Source organism: Diorhabda carinulata, chromosome X (assembly GCF_026250575.1).
Source record: "Diorhabda carinulata isolate Delta chromosome X, icDioCari1.1, whole genome shotgun sequence".
NCBI classification, from domain to species: domain Eukaryota; kingdom Metazoa; phylum Arthropoda; class Insecta; order Coleoptera; family Chrysomelidae; genus Diorhabda; species Diorhabda carinulata.
Genome location: NC_079472.1, coordinates 9,229,669 through 9,257,620, shown reverse-complemented (window position 1 = coordinate 9,257,620; position 27,952 = coordinate 9,229,669). Strand labels below are relative to the sequence as shown.

General features: G+C 32.4%; 1 protein-coding gene across 1 annotated transcript; it reads right to left on the bottom strand.

The window, feature by feature from the left end:
- Positions 1-272: 272 nt before the first annotated feature.
- LOC130901507 (uncharacterized) lies at positions 273-27,952 on the bottom strand. Its single transcript, XM_057812951.1, has 14 exons — positions 27,555-27,952; positions 25,663-26,544; positions 23,978-24,236; positions 19,665-21,435; positions 16,654-17,352; positions 15,677-15,994; positions 12,735-13,135; positions 9,601-9,837; positions 6,641-6,839; positions 4,534-4,781; positions 4,215-4,410; positions 2,922-3,175; positions 2,174-2,614; positions 273-2,094 (listed from the first exon to the last, which is right to left on the bottom strand). The coding sequence occupies exons 1-14, from the start codon at positions 27,617-27,619 to the stop codon at positions 1,876-1,878; spliced, it is 6,189 nt and encodes a 2,062-aa protein (XP_057668934.1). The 5' UTR covers positions 27,620-27,952; the 3' UTR covers positions 273-1,875.

Sequence of the window (27,952 nt, the reverse complement as noted above, 5' to 3'; positions counted from 1 at the left end):
TCATTTTGCATAAGAATCGAGAAAAATGAAGTATCTTTAATAATTTTTTTACAGACTAGTATACTTAGACTATATAATGTCTTTGTGACTTCGAATTGTATCAATAGATCTAGTAAGATATCAAGGGTCCTAGTAGGAGTTGTACTCAAGAAACATTGTTCTCATCACAAGCGTCCAACTGAGAGGGACTAAAGGTAGATGTACAATTTCACGTTTTGTTTTGTCATGTGTTCATTGAACCAACATCTAATTTTGGAATTAAAAAAACACAGTACAATAAATAATCATTATATTGAGAAAAATGTACATATTAGAACATATATCACATTAAATTTCATAACCTAGTAATTCAATTAACATTTAGATGTCTCGACACTCTAAACTTTATCAATATAAATAAAATGTAGTAAATCTACAAGCCCAGCGAGAGGAAAGTACAGATCTAGATACAGATCATTACCAAGATAATATGACTTGTATCGAACAATGAAATCCTAAACTGATAAAATTAATATACTATGATACTTTGCTATAAAAAATAAAACAAAAAAAATTATATCATATAAATAAAGATTTGAAAATAATTAGGTCATATATATGGCCACCGACTGTTCATGATGAAATCGTCCAATTTTGGATCACTATTTCGAGCATTGCTTATGTTATGTCACACACACCATAAACCAGTAACTTCAGGTAGCCCAACAGAAATTAATTGGAAAAGGCCAAATCACACGACCTGATAGATCAATAGACAAGGCAATTTCTTTCTCTAAATAAACATACTGTTGCAGTCGCCTTATTTCCGGATCATCCTATAGAAATCACATCACACCCAGATCAATAATATCCATACAAAGGTTGCTATTTAAGTTTTGAGATATGGCAGCATATGAGTATGTCAAATTTGACATTGTCATCATAAAATTTGACATTTTCATTTGAGGTTCATGATTTTCTATGACTTTAGACGTGGATTAAACCAACAGCAGTGTGACGATCAGTTCGCTTTAACTTTTGATGATGGAGCACCATCACGAGCTACCGTGTTTCGCTGGTTTTCCTAATTCAACCATGGTAACATTTCGCTACAGATTGAGGCATACTTGGTATTAGTTCCACTCGCATACATTCAATATTGCATGAGAGATCCATTGGATACTGCATAATTTGTCAATCGCTCCAAAAAGCTCATGTCGATTGGTGTAAAGACATGCTGAAAAAATGCAATAGTGGTGTTTCAAAAGACGTCTATAAAATCGTGACAGGCGACGAATCATGAATCTATACATATGAACGAAGCAACAATTGTCTGTATGGGTCTTTTAATACGAGCCAAATCCAACGCACAAGAAGCACTTTGGAGCAAATGATCGCCTGTTTTTTCGGAATAACTGGCCATCTTATCAACGTTCTATTCGAGCAACGTAGGACGATCAATTATGAATGGTACACCAACCAGAAATTGTTGCGACTGAAGACGAATCGATAGATTTGGACACTCATATTTATTGCGGCGACGTTTTCTTCAGTACACATACTTAGAAAGTACGTAGATATGATGATTACTGGTTACTGATAAAGCATCATCTATTTATGAGTATGAAAATTTGTTTGACAATTCACCCTTTTGTAAGTTGTTTTGAGCTTAAAAGAAGTCCACTACTTAATAATAATATGAACCATATTATATGATGAACAAAGAATATGGAAAATTATAAGAGATAGCGCAAAAGAAGAAATAAGATAAATATTGTAAGAATAAGAATGTAAGTGAATTAGTCATGTGGTTGGAAGCGGAAGGAAGAAACTAAGTCCTACCCTTAATTTTATATATTATCTTCTGATGAAACACATCAAATGATTGAATATAATTTACTTTCCAAGAAGAGTGGGTAGTCCACTAAATTTATTCGAAATTTTTTTCTGTAGTCTATTTTCCAAATTGGTTTTTGTTCTTTCCGGTAAGGCTTCCAATTCTTCATCGTCATAAGTAAACATAAACTTGCAGAGACTAATATCTAATGTTTTCTTGTCTATCATATCCCTCGCATGATCCAAACAATAAGTGATACCTTCCACAGTATTGAAAATCTGAAAATGTTATAAAACGAAATTGTGAGTTCAAAGTGTGTGAGAATGTGACAAGATCATCAGAACACTCTATACATACCATTGACAAAAATAAGCTGCTCCCACAAATTTCACATTCATAATCCCCTTCTTCTCCCTGAAATTTCTTTTTTTTTCCTCGATTAATTTCAGGTATGGGTAGTCTTTCTCTTGTAGCTTCTCCAAAACTATACAAATGTTTCCTTCTATCGATTTCTTTGTTGCATAATTCTTGTAGTAGAGGTATGACTTGTCTAATAATTTCAATGCTGCATTTTGAATCATTAGCAACATTTATAACAAGTCTTTCAAATGAAAACATTGCCGGTTCGTTACTCTGTTTTAAAGCGTTAAACAGATTGTTTGCCGTTTTTAACCAGTAAATTGGGGCGAAATAAACGCTTTCGGAGACTACATAACCGGTACTTATACTTGATGTAAAAGCTTTGGGAAATACCACAATAAATTGTCCTGGTTCTTGAACAGTATGACATAGAGATACCTGTAAAATAATAGTTCATTTGAAAAAAACAAGCTTATAATTTATAAAAATTGTTCATTATATGAAATAAATATACCACAGGAATCTCTCTGGGAAACCACCTTTTTCCAAAATCAATCATTTTTCAGCGAATAAAAATTGGGAGTTAATGCAGTCTCTATATTTTTAATCTTAAAAAGTGGTTGGCCGACTGAAACGAGAAAGGCAACAGTAGATCGAGAAGGTCGCAGTGGAATAGGCCACGAGCCACCCCACCAAGAAACCCATCTTTCTATGTAACTTAACTATAAATATTTGTGAAACATACCTGATTTTCAACTAACAGATTTGGTGGCACCATGACTGTATCTGACGGTAACCACAATTCTTTGTCCTTCACGTAGCTGGGAGTTAATTTGCTTAATGCATTATGGAATTGTTCACCCATAGAATTCGGTATACCATACCATATTTTACTACCGCCTGTATGAAGATATTCTATCCATGGCAAACCATGTGGATCTCGATACCAACAACATGCGCTAAATATCATGCCCACGTGAAGGGTAGGTACTGTCACTCCTGTCAAAGTAACATAATAATAATTAGATGAAATTTCATATAAATAATACAACAAAAATATATCCATCCAATACCTCTAATATATTTAAGGATTTTTTTAATCTCAGTGGTGGGCAGTGATCTTGAGATAAACATACTTAAATGTAAAAAAAATTTTATCTACGATTGTTTTATAATGCACCTATTTTAGGTCTATTTGTTCAACCTTATTAATACCCATTAATCACGCTAGCGATTAATGAATCCATTAATCACTGTAAAAGTCTAAACAAAGTTTATAATACAGCCAATGCTTTTTTTTGAACTGTCAAAACGAAAAGAAAACCACTTCATTCGAATCGACTTTGTTAGTATACTTTACTGAATTATCAGCAAAATATAAATCTTCAACACTATGGACCTCTGATTCAATGCTTAAAGTACCTTACATCAAGGTATAAATTAAGAAAATTATAAAACACTACGAAAATCAGAAGGTTCTCAGTCTAAAAAAGGGAAAACTTTTTCTAACGAAGATATCAATAACAAAGGTAAGATATTAAATAAACCCTTCACATAGATATTTTACTACATTCTTCATTGAAAGGTTGCTTTAATAATGGGTGTAATGGGTACATGGAGAAATAATGAGTTGTGGTTGAGTTGTTTTGGTTAGTGAACTGTATTTTTATGTTTGTTGCTTTATTAATATTATAATAGATTTAGTTATGAGAAAAACTGAACGAATGTGTATTTCTATACTTAATCATAAATTTTATATATTTGTTATAACAATTTTATGAATTTATGGTGCGAGCAATGGAAAACATTATTAAATCAAGTCATATTGCCACTAATTCACACGGCGGCCACTTGGTCAACTTAATTTTTTCTTTTTAAATGAAAAAATTTGTTGTCAAATGAACATGATTTAAAAGCGAAGTTTCAGTCAAAGAACATTGAATGCTAACTTTTGCACCTCCTGTTATAACAAAAACATGTTCAACCTTTTCTTTTCATATTTAGACCTCCATTTTGAGCAGATGGTTACAACACTTACCCATAACAGGTCCCAAACATCTAAGAACGGAACCACTATTATTAGTGAGAACTTTGAGATTCCATGGATGTTTAGCAAATGGACTATTTTTTGATACAGCAAATCCATAACCCCAGTTTCCGCAGTCTATCGAACCTGAATGAACACAAATGTGATTCTGTCTCATTGTCACGTATTTCCAATATTCTTGTTCAACCTAAAATATCAAAATCATGTGAAATTGTGAACTATTGTAAATAGATAAAATATTTTAATTGTAAAAATTCATCCTACAATTTTAATTGGCAATTGATTTTATGATTAATATCCTAAATATTACCTCTTGTGGTGATGGTTCACTAGTTTTGAAATACATACTCATCGTATTTCTGGCTATTCTGAAAAATGCGTTTAAAGCCATGTTTCGACCTTTTGTAATACACTCTTCAGAATCGTTCTCTTCCATATCGAATTCTGTTGTAGATGTATTTTCGTCATTTAATTTCTGATTCTGTGCTTTTGATAATAATCTCGATTCTTTTTTAGCCCATTCGGTTTCTACTTCATTGAAAAGTTTCTCTCTTTCGGCTAAAAATATCACAAAAAATTAAATAATAGAGAACACTAATGCTAAGAATTGATTGCCTAGTCAGTCCCAATAATTATCTGGTTGGCTTATTTGCAGTCGCCTTAGGCGTACTGGGTCAAAATCTGGGATTTTCCTCTATTTGTTAATAAAAGATTGCAGTTGCAGGGGATGTGTATCATTCAATGGCTTTATCTGTATTGTATCTATGATAGCCGACTTTCACGTACCCTATGATTGGGTCAACCAGAATTGTGACTAGGACAGTTAGACAATAGTTATTTACGTAACTACTTGTGAAAAGAGTGATATCGCTCTTTTAATAACGTGTTTACTTACAACGTATTATATAATTCCGAGCATTTATAATATTTAATAGAATATGAAAATATTATCGTGGAACCAAATGGTGTTAGGAGTATTTTTATTATGGAAGCAGGTCTTGAAGTATTGTTACTATAGAACCAAACAACGATTTTTCTAAATAAGTTAAAAGTTGTCACGCCTTCTGGCAGGTAGGTGTACAGAGAGCAACATTACACTGTAACCTCAAAATCTATTGTGACCCTGTATTAAAGCTACTGAAGTTCATTTACAGCTTGTTCTCCAAAGTCCTTATGAACTGTACCATCTAGGCAGGCTTCAAGGTCACATTCTTGCTCTTATAAATTTCCGGTAGAAAGCATTTTTTGCATTGGCTTGTAAAAGCAAGTTATTCTGTAAGGTGCTTTCTGGAGTAAGAAATTCATATTTTTATTAAGATCCATATACTTCTCATAGGAATCCACCCAGACAAAAAACTTAACTACATTGGTTGATAGGGAGAAAATCCAAAGTCTCATTTGAAAGCAATGTCCTTATCTACAAATCTTTCATCAAGCCTATATGGACATATGGAATAGAGCTGTGGGGTTAAGCTTTAAAATCTAATACAAATATTATTCAGAAATCCCAATCTAAAATACTCCGTAAATTTGTAGATGCTCCATGGTATGTAACAAATCACACCATTCACGTGGACCTGGGAGTGCCCACTGCACAAGAAGTTATCCAAGAGAGGATCATCAAATACCACCAAACTATAGAAGGCATGAAGAAACAAAGTATGGTTACATAATCCTTCTGCAGAAATTTTATGGAGGTTCATACCCAATAAAGAAAAGGCTAAAAATCGTTAATTCATGCTTAGGCAGGCAAGATCCATAAGAGAAAGCCGAACAGTCTATTCACTTATACATCGCACAAGGGTTGAGACCTATCCTTTGAAGAGAGTCTAGACAATTTATAAACTTTGAAAATTTTAAATCGATTCACCTACGAAACCTTTGAGACCATATGTTGGTATCAATATGAAGGAACTAGCTATCTCAGCTAGTTGAAAGGAAAAATTATCGAAAATATGGTGGAAGTGAACTTAGATATCAGTGTCCACACGATGTTATTTTGCCCGAAGGTTTCAAAATCACATATTTGCGTAGTCCTAGCAAACGCCCCTGATTGAACTTTTGAAATCTTCAGATTTTGATGAATAATGAGTAATAGATTTTTGACGAAATTTTTTTACAAGGGAGCACTGGAGAATTTGTCAGTTTAATTTGATAGTTTAAGTAGTGCAACAAACAAGATCTGGAATAGTGAGTATTGAATATAAATGAGTGGTTGTGAAGTGGCACTTCACATATACATTAGTTGTATAGTAGTGAAATGTGTGATTGAATTAAAAGTAAGAAAATATACCGTGTGTCTAAATTAATCCCATCCGTCAGGCTAAATTGTAGATAAACGAGAAAGAAGCGATAAGTATCATGATTAAAACAATGTTTGCAAAAATTCATTTTCCAGGAGCAAGTTGATTTCTTACCTGGCGATAGTATGTCATAAGGTAGCAAATATTTGCAATATATATCATCTAATTTGGTTACACGATCTTGTGCTGATTTCGGTATTTTCATTAGATCCGAAACCTTAGGCCATTTTTTCTTTTCGATTACTTCTCTCAAACCACCTAGGCTTTGTACAGTTTGATAAAGTCTCGGCAAGTCAATTTCCATGCCACCAATCTGAAAATTCAATCAAAAATTCATTGAAGTAGCAATAGCTGAGGTGGACAAATTTTTTTTGTCTGTCACTACTCTGGGCTTGATAACATTTAAAAAGTTTTTGTTAATTCTAATAAAAGAATGTAATGCATATAGAAAGATGTGAAAACTCCCCACATGTTGACAGTTTACGTATTTAACAAATGTTCACGCTTAACTTATTATACGAGAGTTGCTACACAAATTTTGAGATATGGCAACACTGATGTGGATATGTCAAATTTGACATTGCTATCATAAATTTTGACATTTTTAATGGCGAACGTACTCAGAACGTGTTGTCATACGAGTTCTATTTGAGTTGTTTACAGATTCTCGAAACATTTATTTTGATCAAAAAATGGAATCACGAAAATTTCAGTGCGATGATTTTCTATGACGTGAATTAAACCAACAGCAGTGTGCCGATCGTGATCGCATTTTGCTACAGGATGCAATTGCGAAGTCGACGTTTCTCTACACCTGAAGAAGCGGTTGATGCGTTCAAATCACATGTTTTGGAGGTATGGAATGGAAAAAAGGTTTCGACAATTGGTTCAAATGCATGCAAAAGTGTACTGATCTTAATGGACAGTCGTTTAAATATCGAGAGACTAAGACGGACTTCCTTATCCCTTGACAATAATTAATGATTAACGAATTCTTATTTTGCGGTGTTGAAGAATATTATCGCCAAAATAAAATAAAAAGAAAAACACATTACTAAAAAATAATAGCAACGATACAAATAGTGTACAGTACGAAACAAAAATATGGCAAACAATATAACAACAGCCAATTTGGGTAAACTTCCTTACTAAACAGTGATACCACCGCAAATAATTCTACAAGACAATGATGCCAAGCTAGCAAAAATACGGTTCTTCTCAAGTTCAAGGAAAAAACCAATTAGTTTTTCCAATATATCCTTCCCAATCCCAAATTATCCAACACACCCTCCAACAAAGACATGTACAGGATCAATATGAACAATGGAATCAAGTTGAAAATTCTAAAAAGCGAAATAGATCTAGTCCTGACGGATAATCAGTTAAGCAAAAAAAATAAAATTCCTCGAAAGTAGGTTCAGTAGTCTAGAAGAGATGGCAGACGACTTGAACAAACCGATTGACACAGAAGAATCTAGTGAAGATCAAACAGAAAAAACTCTAGACCACCACTAATATTTGTGATAGGTGTTAAAAATATCTCTCCACTCATAATTCTTCTAAACAGAATACCTGAAATATCAGGTACTCCGTAACTATAATAAAGAATACCTGCAGGTTACCAAGTATAACTGAAAGACTGCAATGGAACACTTGCGGTAGCAGCGATTTACTGCCCACCCAGAGACTCCATAAAACGAGAACAGTTTACTGAATTCTACAAAACTTTATGAAACAATTAAAAATAACAACATGAAGCACATATAAACAGGCGAATCAACATACTGGACTAGCGATATACGTAAGATACCAGATCTACTTGATATTTGTGCCATGAAAGGTACTCAGTAGTTGAAGCTAATTCTTGCTTTGATTTTTGTTCTGACCACTCTCCTGTATTAATTGGTATAAGCACAGAAATAATAGTTAAGAAACCCATTCCAGTTTTACATAACAAATTCACAAACTGGGACAATTTTAAAGCAGAAGTTAACAAAACTCTGACCATCAATATCCCTCTGAAAACAGTGTCGAGATCACTGAAGCAGTCGAAAAGCTCACAAATACACTCCAGAAAGTTTTCCTAAAAAATACCCCAACATCTAACGGAGACTTACCTAGCTTAATAAAAAATAAAATTATTAATAAAAGAAAAACGCAAAATATGACAAAATACAAGATCACTCGCAGATGAAACTAAATTGAATAGGGCAACTCAGGAACTTAAAAGGATTTTAAATAACCATAAATTGATTTTATCCAAACTCAGGATCTGAAAAGAATATTAAATAACCATAAAATGATTTTATTCAACAATACCTAAGAAATTTAAGTGCAACAGAATATTCATTATGGAATGTTACAAGAAATTAGATCGTCCCCAAGTTCCAAACTTGGTTAAAAAGCAATAGCGAGAAATCAGAAGCCGCAAAGCACTTACAAAATGTTTCTTAACCTAACTCCGTAGAAACAGATTAACATGTAATCAATATTAATCGATATTTGACCTCTCCTTACTAACTAGAACCTCCTCTCGAACAAATAATAAAACAAGTCCAAGACGCCAAATCTACTAAAAATCAGAAAGCCCCCGGGTTATGACCTGATTATAACCAAACTTATACAACAACTACCTAAATACGATTTACTTATTGTTCCACTTAGAAACATATTGTAAATAAATTTGATGAATAATTAGATAAAACCACCACTACACCAACTCTCACGATTACACTGTCAGACGCGCGTTTTGATAACCAAGTTATCGTCTTCAGAGACCCAAGGTAAACAGTTGGTTATCAGACAGTATAATCGTGAGTGTTGGTGTAAACAATGTATTCAGTATGAATATCACCAACAGTTCTAGAACTCCCAACTTATTTATTTGTCTATCTCAATTATCCAAATTTAAGTAACAACCCTGCTATGTTACCGTAATGAAATACTTGGTTAGTGAAGTTGAACAAAATCCAGAACCGTATTTCCGTATTTTAAAAAATTCAGTTAACGATGTGGGAATATGCAACGTCAGGTGGGTATTGAATATACAATAAGTAAATTTGAATTATACTTACCCAAGGGGGATGATTCAAAGCTATATTTTGAGTTTCAAGATACTTTTTAATAGCCATTAATTCTTTATAATTCGGACCCCATCGATACAGCATTTTATTAATATACTGATTATATGCTGTAAATCTCATATCATCAGTTACTTTACATTCCGGTTTAAAACTGCTCGGAGGGACGATTTTGCATATACCGAATTGTTCGGCTTTGTGTCGTATTCTTTCAATGTACTCCAAAGGATCCTGCAAATTTTTATTTAAATTAGTGAGAAAATATGGGGCGTAGATTTTAGTTCACACTGTTTAATAAATATGTAAAATGAGTATTACATACTCCTTACTACCCCAATTGCTAGAAAATATTACTGTCGGTCATTGTCTATTCACCTTTGAAGATAAAACATGTATGATGAATCTTGTTAAAGAAACAGGACGTTGATTTGTTTAATAAACGAGCTTCAATTTTATTTCAATCACATTGTGATAAACAAACAAAAAAAATATTAAAGACAACCTTCAAAAATGTACGCTTCAAGCTAAATTACAAGCATTCGCTGATAGATTCCTGAATATGTTCGAAAGAAACTGGATTGTTGTAAATGATAAGGTAGCCACTTATGATGCGATTTTGAAAGTTTTCTACTTTGAATATAGTTGGATAAATTAGTAATTTTAAATATTGAACAGTCATAGGTATCACTCATGGGGTATACATTTTCCTTCGTATGATTACATTCTGTTAAAATCCAATTGTTGAACACTTTGGACGGCAAAAGTTATGTAATTATACCATAACTAGACCCATCAAGGGGTGGTCCATTGTTGACCCACTAATATAAACAGTGAGTCAATTCTATTTTTTTTAAAAAGCTCATTTAGTCCGCTCTCCATTATTAGTACAAAATGCATTGATATTATTCTTACAGCTGACTAATGATTTGGTACAAAAACTAAATTTAAGATCAATCGGATTGATAAGTTGTAAGTTATGAGAAATAAAAAAAAAGTGACATTTACTCAACTTTTTTCTGGATATCATATAACACATAAGCAAAGGTAGATATTTGATTTTATAATATTCTATTATACAATAAAGCACAATTATTAAATGTGCATTGCATGAATGACACTATTCGGTACAACAGTCGAATTTTCTTGTGTTGAAATTAGATAACATGGTGACCCTGTTAAAAGTAAATCTAGCTGATCTAGAACGGGAGGTCAATGAACATCCCCCGAATCCAAGTTTGAAGACATCGTGGCGACGGATGAATGGAAGCAGGGTGATTGCTGTCTCGATCGATTCCGGGTCGCATTCCACTGTATCCAGAATTTACTCCGGCATGCAGGGCTCTGCTGGAATGGACCAACATTTCCCTATCTACTCGTGGTAACAACCATGGCAGAAAAAATATAAGAAAAAGAAAAAAACAGCGGGAACAAAACATACAAATAGAGAAACCCTCCACTTCTCAAGTGAGAATACCTCATTAGAAAAGGATCTCCCTCTTCTACCAAAAGAGAAGAACTTGCCAGAACCAGGACAACCAGGAGGCAGAGATAACCCTCTGAGGCGTGGACTTCGTGGAGCGGGTCGCCGATGGTATCTGCGTTACCTCAACAATGGGCTTGCATCAGAGGAGCCAGAGCCAAAGTATTGGAGCACTGATCCAAAGGTAGTAGAATAATAACACTACCACTAGCTTCAAAGAGGAAAAGGATTGAGACTGCCCCAACGCAAAATCCTGGAAAAAATAAAAGAGAAGCCGGCAATGACACCGCCTCAAACTCTAAGAGGGCATTTACGCAGCTTATTCCAAAAAAATTTCAATGCGAATAACCCCTGAACTTTGATAAATGCTTCAAAATTTGATAACAACTTTCTCAGACCTCCACCTACGGCAGTCTGTTTCTAAACAACAAACTTTCGAAATCTGTTTTTTCGAACAATTATCAATGGCTTTGGGTTATTACTACTGAAAATAAAATGTTTTAATACAATTATTATCCTTTTTTGAGTTATTTTCAGATAAGTATAATGAAAAGCATCATATCGTTCATTAGACGCCCAGATATGGGTTTTTTGTGCTTGCATGAGTCACACAAGAATTTGTCACGCGCGCACAGAATAATCCTTACTTCCATACTGCCAATAAAATATACTATTACATAGTTAGAACCAAAAATAATTGTTTTTATTTACTAATCACAACCAAGCGCACTCTATTGGCAATAGTAAATTAAAGTCCAGCTAAGGTAAGTAGTAAAAATTATTGAAACGTGTATTTTGTAGTTTCGATTGATATTTTCGATCCTAGAATATAAAGTTCAGAGATTGGACATTCTTAATCAATCATCCTGTAGAAGTGTGGCCATTAAATAACGAAATGTAAAATGTATGTAAATGTTTTATGTCATACTACACATGATTGCCTTAATTTCTTCTAATTATTTATTTCAATTTGTACAAATACATTTTAGTATCTTTTGTTTTTCACAATTTTTTAATCAATATCTGAAATATTTTGTATAATGAATTCATTTGGACATAAATTGTTTTGATTTTTTAATAAATTTTTTTATCCTCAAATAGTTTATAGTTTTGTAACCAATGAAATTAAATTGATTTGAACACGAAACAGTAATGAATATTCTACCATTTAATGAATATGAATGCAAAAAAAATAAAATAATTATCACTTGCACAAGTAAAATAAACATACTCGCTCATTCCCAGTATTGCATTTTTGCAACAGGGCTTATCTGGACACAGCAACTAAATCTGAAGAAATTTATATTTTTTAATTCAATTTTCATGATAACTGAATGATTTCAGTTCTTTCTAAAAAAAGTTCTGTAGGTCTTTTTTGTTTTAAAATTAGTTTTTTTTAAAGAAAGATAAATTTTGATGTTTCGACTTTAAGAAAAGTTCTGCATTCATAAATAAGGTATCAGTCTCGTTATTTAATAGCCATCAGAAAAAGCAAATTTCTTACGTTCTGTATATTATAAAAGAGTTTATGATGTGCTATCATTTTTTTATGAAACTTTTTTGTGGTTTCCGTGAAGGCAACGGATTTATTGAATTATTAATACCAAAGCAAATGAGTATATGAAAGCTCTGGATTTTGTAGATTTACCTGAAACTCTTGATCAGTTGGATGAAATGTGGGGGCTTCTACCAATTTAGCCGGTTCGATTTGCTTGGGGAAATCGGAAACATAAATTGGTGAAATAAAATCGTTAGATCTACATTTAATTTTCTGCGGTTGACGTTTATACAAATTAGCACTGGAAGATGAACTAGCGCTCGGAGAACTTGGTATTTTATATTTGATTTCATCTGTATCGAGCAATTTTTCCGAACTTTTCGATTTAAACAAAGGTTTGCTCTGATTTTTTAAGAGTGTCGTTTTAGTAGTTGGTTTCTGAGGTACATAAAATTGTTTATCTTCAGTTTCTACACTAGAGTCTTGTTCATCTTTCGCCACTCCAGCTACCTTTGGTGTTTCTTGTTTTGCAGTAGGTTTTCGAAACTGATCTGAAATCAAATCAATATTACGTGAAGAGTTTAGTATTAAAATGCATGACGGTTTCTGAGCTTTTACCATAATATCTCAGTGTTCATATGCAAAACATCAATTTTTTATTCCCTCCAATTACAAGAACAACTAATAAAATAATCATTTGAATTGAATCAATTGGAACAATATCCTAAAAGCAATCAAAATTCGCTTTAAACGCCTCTAAATTCTAACTTTAGGCTCAATTAATCTACTAATTTCTTATTCATGCTTTTAGAACCTCAACATTTACTGGTTTTGGTCTTGAAAGTTTGCTTTGCACGTTGCCCCATAAAAAGAAGTCTAAAGGATTATGAATTGACAATTTCTGTGGCCATTCAAAAGGTCCCTAATTATCCATTATCCTGATTATACAGTATCAATATAATCATGAACAGGTTTTGCGAAATCGGGATGTGCACCTTCTTGTTGAAACCAGTAGTCTCTTTCCTTAAAATTAGCAGTACATTGTTTGAAAAAAAATAGTCAATTTTCACAAACGGCAATTTGTCTATGACTAGGTACTCCATGCCAATTTTCCCTAAAAGCATTCCTGTTTCAGAGATTGAGAAAAATAGTATTGGGACTACTAATTTATTACACATTTTTGCAACAACTATAACCCACATGAGCAATAAAAGTAACGAAATATTGAAATTTAAAGCATGAAAAATCCAGCTTCAAATGGATTTGAAACCTCTTTTAAAACCTTGGAGCAGATCCGAATCAAAGCTTCATGTAATAGAGCCATTAATCAAACCTACATTTATAACAAATCTAAAAGGAAAAAATGAATTTAGCACAAGAAGGCTTTCTATAGGACATACACATAAATATTTTGTGATTTTTTCAGATCCCCCACTATATCAGCACTGTTGTATTTTTAACTGACTTTTCGTCCAAAACCATCTGCATTAATCAGGATTGGCCTGTTGGAATATTTTAACTTCATACAGATAAACCATTGGAGTGCCTGGATTTACCCTTTAACAAGTTAATAATTAAACGATTTCTTCTTATACACACATAGAATGACTAACAATCCAAATTTTTATTGAGAATCTCTGAACGCATGCGCAAATATATTTTCTAACATATATATGTGTTGACATCTTGAGATAGGGGTTGGAAACTTTTCAGACAATCCTCGAATGTCAAAATATTAACCGTAGGTTAGTGGACCATAAGCAAATATTTGTACTCAATATTCTTAGCCTCGAGTTTTACGATAAACATTTATCCCACACAAATGTATTTTGCCAGATTCATAGTTAACTAAATTGTCTCGTCTTTGCGAACCTAAAATCAAAGAAGCTTTTGTGGGTCTCCAAATTAGACAACTTTTCCAAGATTCGATGTTTGCTGACAACTTTTATGTCGTTCACGTCTAGGAATTGCTGTTAGCATAGCCATGGGATGTAACAAGTATGTACACTTTCTTCATTCGCATCCAAAATTCTTCATTGAAAATTTGGAAGTGGAATGCAAGCATGTTGGCGGAGTATTGCTGATTTTTCAGATGAGACAGCTGTACCTCGGGGGATAAATGGAAAGCAAACACCAAATAAGGGTACATATCTTCATTACATATAATTATTTCCAGGTAAAATAGTTCTTTTTACCCCTTCAAATTGAATTAATGTCCATAACTTTATTCAGGACGTCATTTAATATAATCATCACCAAGAATCGTGCCAGGGCTTGATTAATTTTTTTTGTAGACCAGTGTAATTTGATTCATTAATATGTACGGAAATATAATAGTTGACCTAGTAGTAGAAAACACTTCTATACACGCCTAGGCATCGACAAAAGTATAAAGTCTATGACTGCTTGTGGTAATTCATTCTAAAAAAATTTAACATCGAGTATTAATTGGGACAGAGTCTGTAAATTGTACATCTGGTGCACATCATATGGGATTTGTGACTGGTAACCGGGATGGCTAGGGCAAAACATGAACGCCGGCTTCTTGGAGAAATTCCATAGTTCGTCTTATCGAGAAATGATTTGGACGTTCACTTAGATAAGGTAGAAATAAAGCCATTGCTGCCATTCTCTGCAACAGCTCAAATATTGTTAATATGGTCCCCAATCGAAGGTAGCTTTAATCATGGACAATGAGAAAAGACGCTGAAGGATAAATGACTTTAGAAGTCAATGTTTAGGCATGCATTTTAAATAACAATTCAATAGGGTCAATATTTATTTCAAATAACTTAAACTGGATTTAAGAGGTTTGCTAATTAAGTTCTGAGATATGGCAACAATGAGGTGAATATGTCAAATCTGACGTTTTTGGACAGTCAAAACATCGAATTGATGGGTCATCCGATCATCCGCCGTGCAGTCCTTGTTTGGAACCCAACGATTTCTTTTTATTCCCGTAAATGAAAAATATATTGCGACAATTGGTTGAAGCGCAAGCAAACGTTTATTGATTTTGTATTGATCTCGTATTAGTACAGACCCATTTAAATGTAAATAAAAGTAATAAAAGGCTAAGACGATTCACTCACTTTGTTTTGCAATTTCGTCATGTTTACCAGATTCATCCTCAGATTTTGAAGTAGCGGTACTTGAAGGTCTTCTAGATGGTCTTCTAAATGGCGTGCTGATAACATCTTCATTTTCTTCGCCGAATGCATATACACTGCTCTCATTTTCAGGAGAAAATGCGTTTACGTTGGGAATGTTGTTTATTTTACTTTTACGAAATATGAGTTTTCTGTCTAGCTGTGCTTTGATACATTCCGGCATCTTAGAAATATCGGGTTTGATAATTGTACTGATTTTAGAATTTATCTTCGGATCTTTTGCATCTTCATCTGGATTATCTAAAGTACATAACGAAGTCCGTAATTTAGAATAATTGAATAGTATCACAAGTCAACAAATAACATAAAAAAGTATAAATTTTTGGAAAATGCTGCTCAAAACAAAATCTAGAGGAGCATGCCACCGTTGGATTGGAAAAACAAACAAATGATAACACATACATACATATTTTAACATTCATAATAAAACTGTTTTCATTATTTCGGAAATGAGGAAACAAAACTCGTTTGTTAATTAAACATTATTTACGTGGAAAAGTGATTTGGAAACCGAAAAAAGGTAAGTAAATATTATCCTGAAAGTACTGATTTGTAATTTGTAAAATGGCTATACAAACACCAATAAATATTTCAACTGAAGGAGTATGCAATGCTTTGCATGAAATGTTCAATATAGAAAGCTATGTGCAAAGCGGGTATAGGCCTTTTAATGGATAGACAACTGGTTTAGTTTGGAACACGTGCAGATAATGACGGATATGAGACTGCTGAAGTGTGTCACCAAGTGAAAGCCAGATGGGAAAAGTTGTATGATCGGAAAAAGCTTGAAGATGCCGACAGACATGATAGGGAGGATTAGAAGCATTAGAAGATATGGAAAGGTGTAAAACAGATTTCGAGATATATAAAATAAAAATATTTTAATGTGATATACGTACCTAATTCTGATGACTGCTCAAGTTTTTCCGTATCGGTAGTATCTGCAACTTCCAAATTTGTTTCTGTTGGTATTCTTTCGCCAAATTTCAACATTTCGTCGTTCTCCTTTTTGATGCTGTTACCTGCTAACGCTGCATCCTTTAACCATTTTTCTATTTGTTCATTTGACATATTCACTTTTTCTTTGCCAAAACGTCTCCCTAAATCTTTGTTCAAAAAATCTAATAAAGGAGGTGCATGAGTGCAAGCGGTTTCGCAGGTTTTTGTATTTTTAGTAGTTTTTTCATCAAACCCATGAAATATTTCCTCTTCGTCAGAAGAGGAAAACATAGGGAGATAATTTTGTGGCAATTTAGCGCATTCTCTCTTTGGCTTCGGTTCGATTCTTACACAATCTGAATCTGGTTTGTTTTGTAAATTTTTAAATTTCAAATTATCTCCTTTATTAGAGGATTTAGGTGATTTTTGATTATTGCTTCTCTTCGATTTCGGAGCATCTTTGACGATTTCTTCTGCAATTTTTCGTTGGTGACACTTATCGCTCAGTTCATTATCAGTTTCGCTCAAATTATCAACTTTCATTGATTTCGTTTTTGAATATTTTTTACTTTTAAATTTGTTCATAGATGGTTGAATATTGACATCAGAAGTGGTGGATTGGTCAGATTCACTTGAGGAGAGTTTCAGCTGCCTTGTACCTGTTAAAATAAAATATTTACTGGAGAAATTATACAAGGAAATCCCAGTTCAGTGGCATGTTGAAACTAATGCATTGAAAGCGATAACGTCTGTTACATAATTATGATATACCATGTCAGAAAGTAACAATTATGAATATATTTTGTCCTAATATACCTTTAAGCGACTTTTTCTTTTTTCAAAGAAAATAATTGCTCATTTTGTACTTATGATACTTCTATTGATAGATTTTTCACTGCTTGTTTATAATAGTATCAAGGAAACAATCTCTCTAACCTTGATTAAATATACTAGGTTTTCATGGACAAGTAGATACACGAATTATCCTACATTTCAAAAAATCTTCACATCTCCAAACTATCCAATTATTAATGTAAAATTAATAGTACTAACATACAAAGTGTCAATTTGAAAATGTACCACCCTACATATTTCGACTTTTATAGAAAATTCTTCTTTTTGAGATAGTTTGTAGGCTGGTTTTCAACTGAATTATATAAACCCCCTAGTGAGGGGAGGAGGATTCACAGACTTGATAATTGGAAGATTTAAAGAGAAGAATAAATGTTTCGAGATGTTAAAGAGGAGTTTGAGAGAGGTTATCACTATTTACTTGATCCGCCTCGGTAGAAGAAATTTAGAGCTGGGGTATATACCAGAGTAACCTTTGTACCAAAAACAGGAAAGAATGACACCACATATCCCAAATCCTTCAGATCAATCAGCCTCAACTTGTTTCTACTTAAAAATTCTCCATCCATGTCAATTCGCATAGCAAGCAGGCAAATCTTCTGTAGTCTGGTATGATTCACAACTGGAATTCAGAATGCTCTGACGAAAAAAGAAAATGTAGTATGTGCCCTCTTGGACATGAAAGGCGCATTTGACAACACTCCACATGAGGCAATCAAAAGAGGATTAGACCCGAGGAGTAGATAGGAAAACCTCTAGTAGATAGCACAACTACTATCTACTAGAACAGCAGAAATGAAAGTAGGACAAGACATCTATTCAATTACTACTAACAGGGGATGTCCACAAGGGGGAGTCGCATCCCCACTTATGTGAAGCTTAGTAGTAGACGAACTCTTATATGGGTCGACTGAACTCGGCATATCTTCATAATGATATGCCAACGACATACTCATCTACCCAAGAAAACGTATTGGGAATACACTCTGTGACAGTCCAAAGAGGACTCAATTATACAAAAAGGTGGTGTCGATCTGTAGGGTTAAATGTCAATCCGAACAACACCTACCTAATTTCCTCCACTAGGAAAAAAACTCAACCTCAAGCCCATCAAAAGTTGAAAACAGAGTGGAAATATCTGGGACTCAATCTAGACAATAAACTTCTCTGGAATATACATGAAAAAGAGATAACCACTTAAACCACAAAAGTCCTGATGATATGCAGAAAATTCGCAGGGAGGAATTGGGGTTGTAACCCAAAGATCCTACTTTGGATATATACCGCAATTGTGAGACCAATCATCACATATGGAGCAGTGGTTTAGGATACTAGAACTAGTTTGAATGATCATGTGCCAACTACTGGGACAACCTACAGAGGCTGAGACAGACAAAGACTCTCCTGGGAAACTATAATCAAAAAAGGTCTGCTGTATCAACCTAAGTAAAAACAACCTATGAATACTAACAGGAGTCCTATCAGGTCACTAACGCCTATGGACACCTGAAGACGCTAAACTTAGCAGATAATACTGTCTACAGATTTGGTTACACATTGGACGAACTTTCTAAGAGTGGGATTAATCAGCTGTAAACAGTCGGTTCCCCAGTATCTCAGGAGGAAAAGGGGACATAATACATCCTTTCGGCCGTAGTGTACAGAACACCTCAATATTTACATACATATATCGTTATTTAGAGAACAAACTAAAGTTAGTGTAGAGGAATTGAGATAGTTGAAGACAGTGTAAAAAATGGATAGAATGAACAACTGAGAATATAATATGATAAGAGTATTCCTCAAACATTGAATAATTAGGAGACAATATGAGGCACAAAGCCCAATAGACATTAAATCACTTAGAATAATAGCAATAAAAACTAATTGGAAAAGGATAAAAATCAGAGACAATGTAAAATTTTAGGTAAGAAATAAGAACAATAAGAAACAAAAACTTTATAGTGATGGATATAGATTAACGAGAAAACTAACAGGTAGATTGAGAAATAAAAATGGATATATAAAATGAAAGGAAATGTGACAAGAGTGAAGGTAGATTGAAAGACATCAGGAGACAGAGGAGAAATTTGTACAAGAAAAAGATTAAAAATCATACCTTTTGTTGTTCGCGATGAAGCTCTGCTTCTGGTATTCTTCTTTTTTCTAGGTACTTTAACATTGATATGGAATGATTCATCAGAATCGTAATCATCATCTACATGTGGTAGTAGTGAATGTCTTGTTAATCTTCTGGGTTTAACATAATCGTTACTATCTGGTATTTTTTGGTCTGATTTACGTAATCTTACTCCAACAGACTTTTCAACATCCTCAGATATTTGTAAAGGATCTGATTTTTGTAGAATTTCTGTTGTTTGAGAAATATCAGATTTTATTGATGAAATTTCTTCCGTCTCAATTGAGTTTTCGATTCCCTGTTTCTTTTTAAAAGCTTTAGATGAATTCCTTTTCGGTTTAATGTTTTCTTCCATGGAAATACCATCAATATTTTCATTTTCTCTCTTCATAATGTACATTTTTGTGTCTTTTGCGTGCGCATCTGATTGAACATGCTTTAGTTCTACTAACTTTGATTGTTTGATTTTATCTTTGGAAATTTTAACTTTCGCTTTTAGTTCTATTTCTCGTTGTTCGGTCCTTTTAACATTGGGAAGCTCGGGAAAACTATCGATTGAAATTGTATCATCGTCGTCTACTTTATCATCGTTAACTAATTTGTGACTCAATATCTCCATATAAATGGCAGCAGCTTCTTTTGTTTTTCTAGAGGGCCGTTGAGACTTTGGAGCGACGCTTTCTTCATGATCGATTATTTTTCTATTGTGGATATTGTCTTTGATATGTTTTTTGGTATCCCTTTTTGATTTTTTTGAAATCTCATTATCTTCTTGAACAAAAATTGTTTCTTTTATTATTTGTTCTTCATCTTGCGTTGATAGGATTGTTGTTACCACAACGTTTTGTTGCTCATTGATTGTTTGTTCGGGGACATCTGCTACAATTAATTTTGGATCTACTTTTAATTCAACATTTTCTTTTTGAATAGAAAGTGGATGTAACGGATCGCCTTCTTTACAATCAGCCTCTATTTTCGTTTCAATCAAGACTTTCTTTTCGACTCCTGCATCTTTTACTTCCATATCCTCTAAATCTTGAATAATTTTTGTTAATTTAACTGTGGTACCGGAAACTTCTGAGTCATTTTCTAGTAAATCTTTTTTAAGAACTTCTGTGTTTGAAGATTCCAAAATGTATTTGTTATTTTCTCGTTCAATATTTTTCCTATTTACTGCATCTTTTGGTGCTGAGATAACATCTAGCTTAATATTAATATTTTCTGTCGATTCCTTTAATTTTTCATTTTCTTCGCATTTTTTTATATTTTTTTCTGATATTATTTTACTTTCATCAAGTGTAAATGTATTTTTCACTTTTTTATCTTTACTTTTTTCACGTTCGCACAGCTCAGTTGATGTTTTTTCAATTTCTGTATCATCAACATTATTAAAATTGTCACCTTTTCTGATTGATCTTCTATTTTTCTCAGCTTTATTGCTCTTGACAGTCACAATGTCCTTATTGCGATTTTTAGTGGAATTAATTTTTTTTCTGATTATGTTTGAAACTCTGGTGCTTCTTTTGATTTCTGTTAGATGAGGTTTTCTTTTGATATCGGTTGACTTATTAACTTCCTTTTTGATATCGACGGATCTAGTAATCCGTTTTCTATCTCCATCCAATGTCTTAGTTACTTCTTTCTTCAGATCAGTAACTCTCTTATAATCTTTTTTTATGTCTGTACTTCTATTCAATTCTTTTGCATCTAGATTCTTATTAACTGTTTGCTTGACATCTTTCTTATCCACCTGATCAAAACAAAAAAGTATTATTTTTATTTATATAAACATCAACAGTTTCTCATTTCAATCTAAGGTCTGAGTAAAGTTATTTTTTTTTGAAAAAATGGTTTTATGTACTCTTTGAGCTACTCTAATCTAATCTAAACCTTAAAAATCCCAAATACAGAAAAGAATGAGGTTTTTCACGATAGTATTTAAGTTAATCAAAGGACCCTTAATCACAATCAATTAATAATAATTGTTTTGAAAGGTAGAAGGGAGAAATTGCAGAATTACATCAATCACTGGAATTATTAAAAGTTGATTTCTTTCCAAAAATAATATCGACGTACAAACATTAACAAATTCATTTCAAAATAAAAAAAAACTTGCAAATATATAGGTAGGGACTATATACATTAAAATTGTTTTCTAAGAGATTCCCTTGTTGAAGTCGCGACCCAAGAAATTGAAATTTAGTCTCAGGAATCTCAAAATCCCCGACGAGATCATCTAATTCCGAATGTATCATTTGATGCCCCAGGTGGTAACTCAGAGTCTTTCAAATAAATTTCTGTCTCTAGAGTATAAGTTTTTGGGGACACTGGTATTGGCAAAGACTCGTTATGAGGAACAGATCTTAGAGCTGAAGGAACATTGGGATACTAAATTGTATGCTTGTTTTGCCGCAGGACATCGTCCAACTAGCCATTAGCTATAGTGTTAAAGGTATCACCTGTTGTCCCTATCTCTTTGGATGGGTTAAGCTAAATGTTTCACACCCAGGGGTCGTTCAGGGTGACTAACTCAAAGGCAAGGTAGACTACGGCGCAGGTAGGAAACGGTCTCTTTGGTTGAGTAATAAAGGAGACGAAACTAACTATTATAGTTTTAACTTGCAATCCCTAATGAATTTTAATAGAATTTTGAAGACAGTCACCTTATTTAACGCCAGCTGATTGAATGGAGGTAAAACGATTTTTATTAGGTTCTCATACATTTCTTCTCTATGCTGCTTATACCTATTACATTAAAGAAAAATGTTTTCTAAGTCGTATATACAGTTACAACTATCGCACAAGTTGGAATCTATTATATTTATTTTATAAAGGTGTACTAGATAGCATGCATGTCCGAACTTGAGTCTATTATAGTGACTATGATACTTCGAGGTAACTCATACTTCCTATGCCAGTATTGACTGGGAATTTCTGGATGTAATTGTGTATATCTTATTGGTTTCTTGATGTGTGCTTCCAAACTTCATTCAATTTAATTTTTGTTTGATTAATACCATCTTCCACAATTATTTTGTTATTTATCGGCAGTCCGTTTTTGATGGCTTCTTTTGCTAGATTGTATACATCTTCGTCATGACTGAGTGCGATATGTACTTTTATCCACAAAAATTTTATATCATTTTCTTTTATGTGTAGCTTATCAGCTTTCATTTAAATATTTAGAATAGTTTGATTTTCAAAAGTGTCATTTATATCAAAAGATTGACTAATGTTTGTAAGAACTGATAAGGAGTCCGTTATTATGATAGATTTTTTTATAACCATGTAGTTCAATGAATTTCACAGCTTTGATAATTCCGATCTCTCACTTTTGCTCGAAAACCCGACAGTAGAAGTTATACAAAAGTAACATGAATATGACAGCAAGGTCATGGGCTGAGCACAGAAAATGGCATTGATTTACGGGTACCTTTGAGCCTTTTGGTCAAACTACTGTAACGAGTCGTACAGCAAACTGATGGAGCCAAAGTATTGTCCTGGTCGCCAACTTTAAAAATCGGAGAAAGAGTTGTTCGTTGCGCTTTTAAAGTAAATCCCCCGTACGCATAACAGAAGCTATCGGGATTATTTTTACATTCGAGAGGCTTAATTACAACAGTAAATCACTACAGGATATTAACTTCAATCACACTTATGCACTTGTAACTTCGTCCGCGAACCTGTAGGCTTGCCATGAATATGCCCAACTATTTCTGTATTATCATTATTGTTCTTATATAATTTGTATTTTATTGTAATATCTATATACTTTTATATAGTTACAATGTTGATATATACTTTGCTAGAAATTTTATGACCTGTTTCGAATGTTTAACGGCTAGAAGTAAAAATAAGTAGGGGAGGTCACCCACAAACGAAGGGTGATGGGGGAAAACTGAGGTCATATTTGGATATAAAAGGTTATTTTACTTGGATATCGTCAAGAATGGTGTCAGGACCCATTTTCATGCAGACCAGTGTAATTATTCTTCCAATTATCCATATAAAATATTGTAAGGAGTATTATGAAAAAAAAGGGAAAATACGAGGTAATGCATTTAAAAAAAAACTTATTCGAGTATGCTACAATTTTTGTTAAAAACTGAATGATTTCCATAATAACATAATTAACTATCGTTGTCACATTTTTCCTCAAAACTTTCGATTTTGTGACTTAGCCCTTTACCCAATTAGGTCTTCAACAATTGGAATGAAAGAATGGTCGGTAATTGGGAGAATCCAAGCCAGCAATTATTTTCATATAATAATTACTTGAATATATTGCTTACCATTTTACTGTCTCTTTTAGATTTTTCGCTTTTGTTTGTTTCGACGTTTTGTTGTCGATGTTCAGCTCTCATTTTTTGTCTGAGTTTCAAAGAATTGTTCTTTCTACGAGACAATACACTTTTCTTCATGGTAGTTAATCTAAGAGACCTCGGTTTAGTTTTAATGATAGTATTGGTGCTTGGAATTAAAATTCTTTTTATCTGCTTCCTTCTTAGTTCTGATTTAGTATTACTTAAGCTTGATCTTGTGAATCTTGAGCTAAAAGTTGAAATATTCATAGTTTTATGTTTAATATTACAATGATATTTGAAGGTTAAATGTTTGATAGTGATATTAAAATTGCGAGTGAGAGACATCATACAATTAAAAAGTCGTCTGACAGTAACAATCAAATTGTGGGTGGGAGTGGTAGACAAAGGTTGAGAATTGACAAATAAAAAACTAACTTACAGTTATAAATAATATTTAAAACTCATGTAACGTTCTGAAATACAGAAGGAAAAGAATTCATTGATTACATAGCAATGTATTTATTTATTGGTAAATGTGAAGAAATGATCTAAAAATTCCAGATTGTTGAATGACAATGAATGGATTATATCAAGAAAAACCTATCTCGGTCTTTTTTATTTATTTTTATATTATATTATTTATATTATATATATTTATATAATATTTTTTATCGTTTAATCAAGCATTGATAGCATGTCGCACAGAATTAAAGCTTTAATAGCACCTAAAAGTGGCTGAAGTAAATATTGACTTTTACTTACATTACTTTTCTCAGTAAACACATGATTTTCTAAACTTATGCTGTTTTATTTAGGTTAAATCAATTGGAAATTGATTGGATAATAGGAAAATAAAAAACAAATTAATTTAAATCAATTAAAGGTGCAATATCCTGTGATTAATATTTTACTTGCAGTGCGGTTTCTTAACGGGAACGTATCAAGGAAACACAACACAAAGTGGACTAACTTAACTAACTAACAATATATTTTTCTAGTTTCCAAATACTTATGTATTCATCATCTGGGAAATAATTAAGATTTCTGGTGATTTTTGATATGTATATTTTTAATATGTATAAATTTTGAAATTCTATGATTTTAAAAATTTGGTAGATATATATATATGAGCCAGCTATATTATAAGCTGTTTCTTATTGATGATGAATACATATATATATATATATATATATATATATATATATATATATATATATATATATATATATATATATATATACATCTAAATGTTCTTGATTTTAGGTCTCTTTTGTTTTAAAATTAGTTTTTTTTTGATAATTTTGATAATAGGAAAAATAGATTTTGACGTTTCGACTTTTCTTTAAGTCTTTTGATAAAGACTAAAAGGTAACATTGATCAAAATATTAATCATAAAATGCCAATTGCTGAAATAATTATCTTTCTGCAAACTGCAGCAATACATCCACTCTATTTTGTAATTGAGAACCAACACTTTTCATTTAAATATAAATTTTAAAACTTCATACATAATTGTATTTTTTGTATATTAAAACTTCCAAGTTGCATTAAAAATTGTGTAATTGTGTCTCTCTCACTGATGTTTAGTTTATAATTTTTTTTCAACAGGTAAGTATTATGGTTACATGAGTTATATAAAAAGTTACAAATATAAGTAAATACTTTTACTCACTTAACTGCTGCGGGGTTTGAAGTAACAATTTTTCTCTTCAATGGTTTTACTTGTTTAGATGAACTTGCTTTGTCTTGTTTCAATGTATTCTTAGACTCGACATTTTTCTTTTTAGATTCTGATTTTCTCTCTAATGGTGTTCTACTAATTTGTTTATCAAGCATTCTCCTTTTAAACGGCAATTCTTGTTGAATAAACCTGCCTCGAAAACTACGGAGACACATGCTTTGCTTTAATTTTGGTTTTAGTGTTGTTTTCAATGTTCTTGTAGTTACTTTTATGTGTTTGGTAGCCACTACTTTTGTTTTTTGAACAGTATTAGTCTTCTTTGTGATAGTTTCTGTTTTTGATACGGTATTTGTTCGAACTAACATTTTATTTGTAACTTTTTCTGATAATTTACTAATAGTTAACGCCCGAATTTTAGCCATTTTTTGTTCTTGGTACTTTCGTCGCAGCGCCTGTAATGCGAGAGCGTGTCTCCTTTTTCTATCCATTTGACGGCTGATTACAACAGGATCTGCCCTTTTACGCACACCAAATGCAACAAATGGTTTCTCTGATGAAGAACCACATTTTGCAATATCGATGGGTCCATTTTTAGGTGATGTTTCACTTTTAATTTCATGAACCTGTCCATTTGTATCAACTATTGAAGCAGTATTGAAAAAATTTAAAGTAGGAGGAAGAATAGGAGTACCTCGAAAACATAAAAATGTGAGAAAATCTTCAGTATTTGGTCTTTTTATTGGAAGCAGCTCCACTGGTTCTGGTAAATTATCTGATTTCTGGTTGTCTGCTTCCAGTTCTTGTATTGGGGTGATTACTGGACTATTGACATTTGAACCCTGTGCAAACTTTCTCTGGGCATGAACTTTAGTTCTGAAAAATAAAATACCGGTAGATTAATTATCATTTCAATCACTTAACCAAAATAAAAATAAATTGGTGCTCTTTTTTACTCAATCAGCCATATTACATGTTTTGTCTGTCAATATCAGCTTGATACAATGAATTTGAAGATTAGATTGAAATGAAATATAATAACCAGCTAAAATATTTCTTTATATACAATATTGATAACTTTTGTTTGATTATATGTGTGTAAGTGTAAAAAAATATATCAATTTGTATGACAATCTTAAGGTAAACAATCACTCTATCCATCTAAATAGATTTTCAATGTACAAGAATTTTTTTAAAAAATAGAAAGGGTTATAGTACATTATCCTCAAAAGACAGATTTATGCCTTTGTGGACTATTTTGCACAGAAAAATCACACCATCCATTGTTTTGTTATATATTAGAGGGAATAGGCAGCGTTTACAATGAAAACTTTTAGGAAGCTTAATTGTTCTCAACACTCCTCTAAATTATCATTTCATTTAAAGCACTTCAGAAAAAACCAACTTATACAGATATCTTTTAAATAATTTTAAACTATAATGAAAATTCTTCATTAAGTTCATTCCTATTTTCTTTCAATAATAACAAGAACAATAAGATGTTGTTGTTGTGGCTTTTTAGTTTTGGAGACTTTTTTCATGATCTATCGGATTGTTAAAATTTAACATAATGTTTCAACAAAGGAGCAGACCGAGTTCCAAATGTGAACTATATATACATTCATACATACTACTGAATAAATTATCATTATAAAAGCTCATCAGCTATTGAATTCATAGCATGAAATATTGGAAAATCTGTTTTTTTGCCTTTTTTGATATTGATTAACATCCATATATTTGACCGACAAAGAATAAACAATGCTATGAGAATATTTATTTAAGTAAAAAGGAAAATTATTATTGCATCTACTAAAGTATAGTTTGTAATTTACCTCTCATTTGAGAACAAATATTTCAATATTGTAATAAATAGTATTCCTTACCTTTTAGGGCTATCATCAAGTATAGGTGACGAGCACACATTTCTCCTCTTACGTTTCATCTTCATTGAATATAACAATAAAGAAAAATATAAGAGGTAATATTCTACTATCTTACTGAAAAGTGTACAAGATATCTATTTCAAAAGGATGAAAAATCAATAAGATACTATTTTATACACAATATGCAGTATTATTAGAAGAACAGTTTATTTCTTATTTTAATTTTCCCGAAAGATCCGTTCACAATGCACAAAACTATTCGTTATTAAAACAATTATAACCTAATGCATATCTTAGAAAACACAAATGTTTGTTTTATTATTCTAATGCTAACCTAAAAGTTTTGAAGAAATAGAAGATACAAAATAATACAAGTTAAAATGAAATATAATAGATTC

Bases quoted from the DNA above. Each gene is read 5' to 3' on its own strand.
- LOC130901507 (XM_057812951.1), bottom strand. From the start codon at position 27,619: ATGAAGATGAAACGTAAGAGGAGAAATGTGTGCTCGTCACCTATACTT. The intron at 26,545-27,554 runs GTAAGGAATACT...TTTATTTTTCAG, and splicing joins CTTGATGATAGCCCTAAAAG to AACTAAAGTTCATGCCCAGA. The intron at 4,782-6,640 runs GTAAGAAATCAA...TGATATTTTTAG, and splicing joins TTATGACATACTATCGCCAG to CCGAAAGAGAGAAACTTTTC.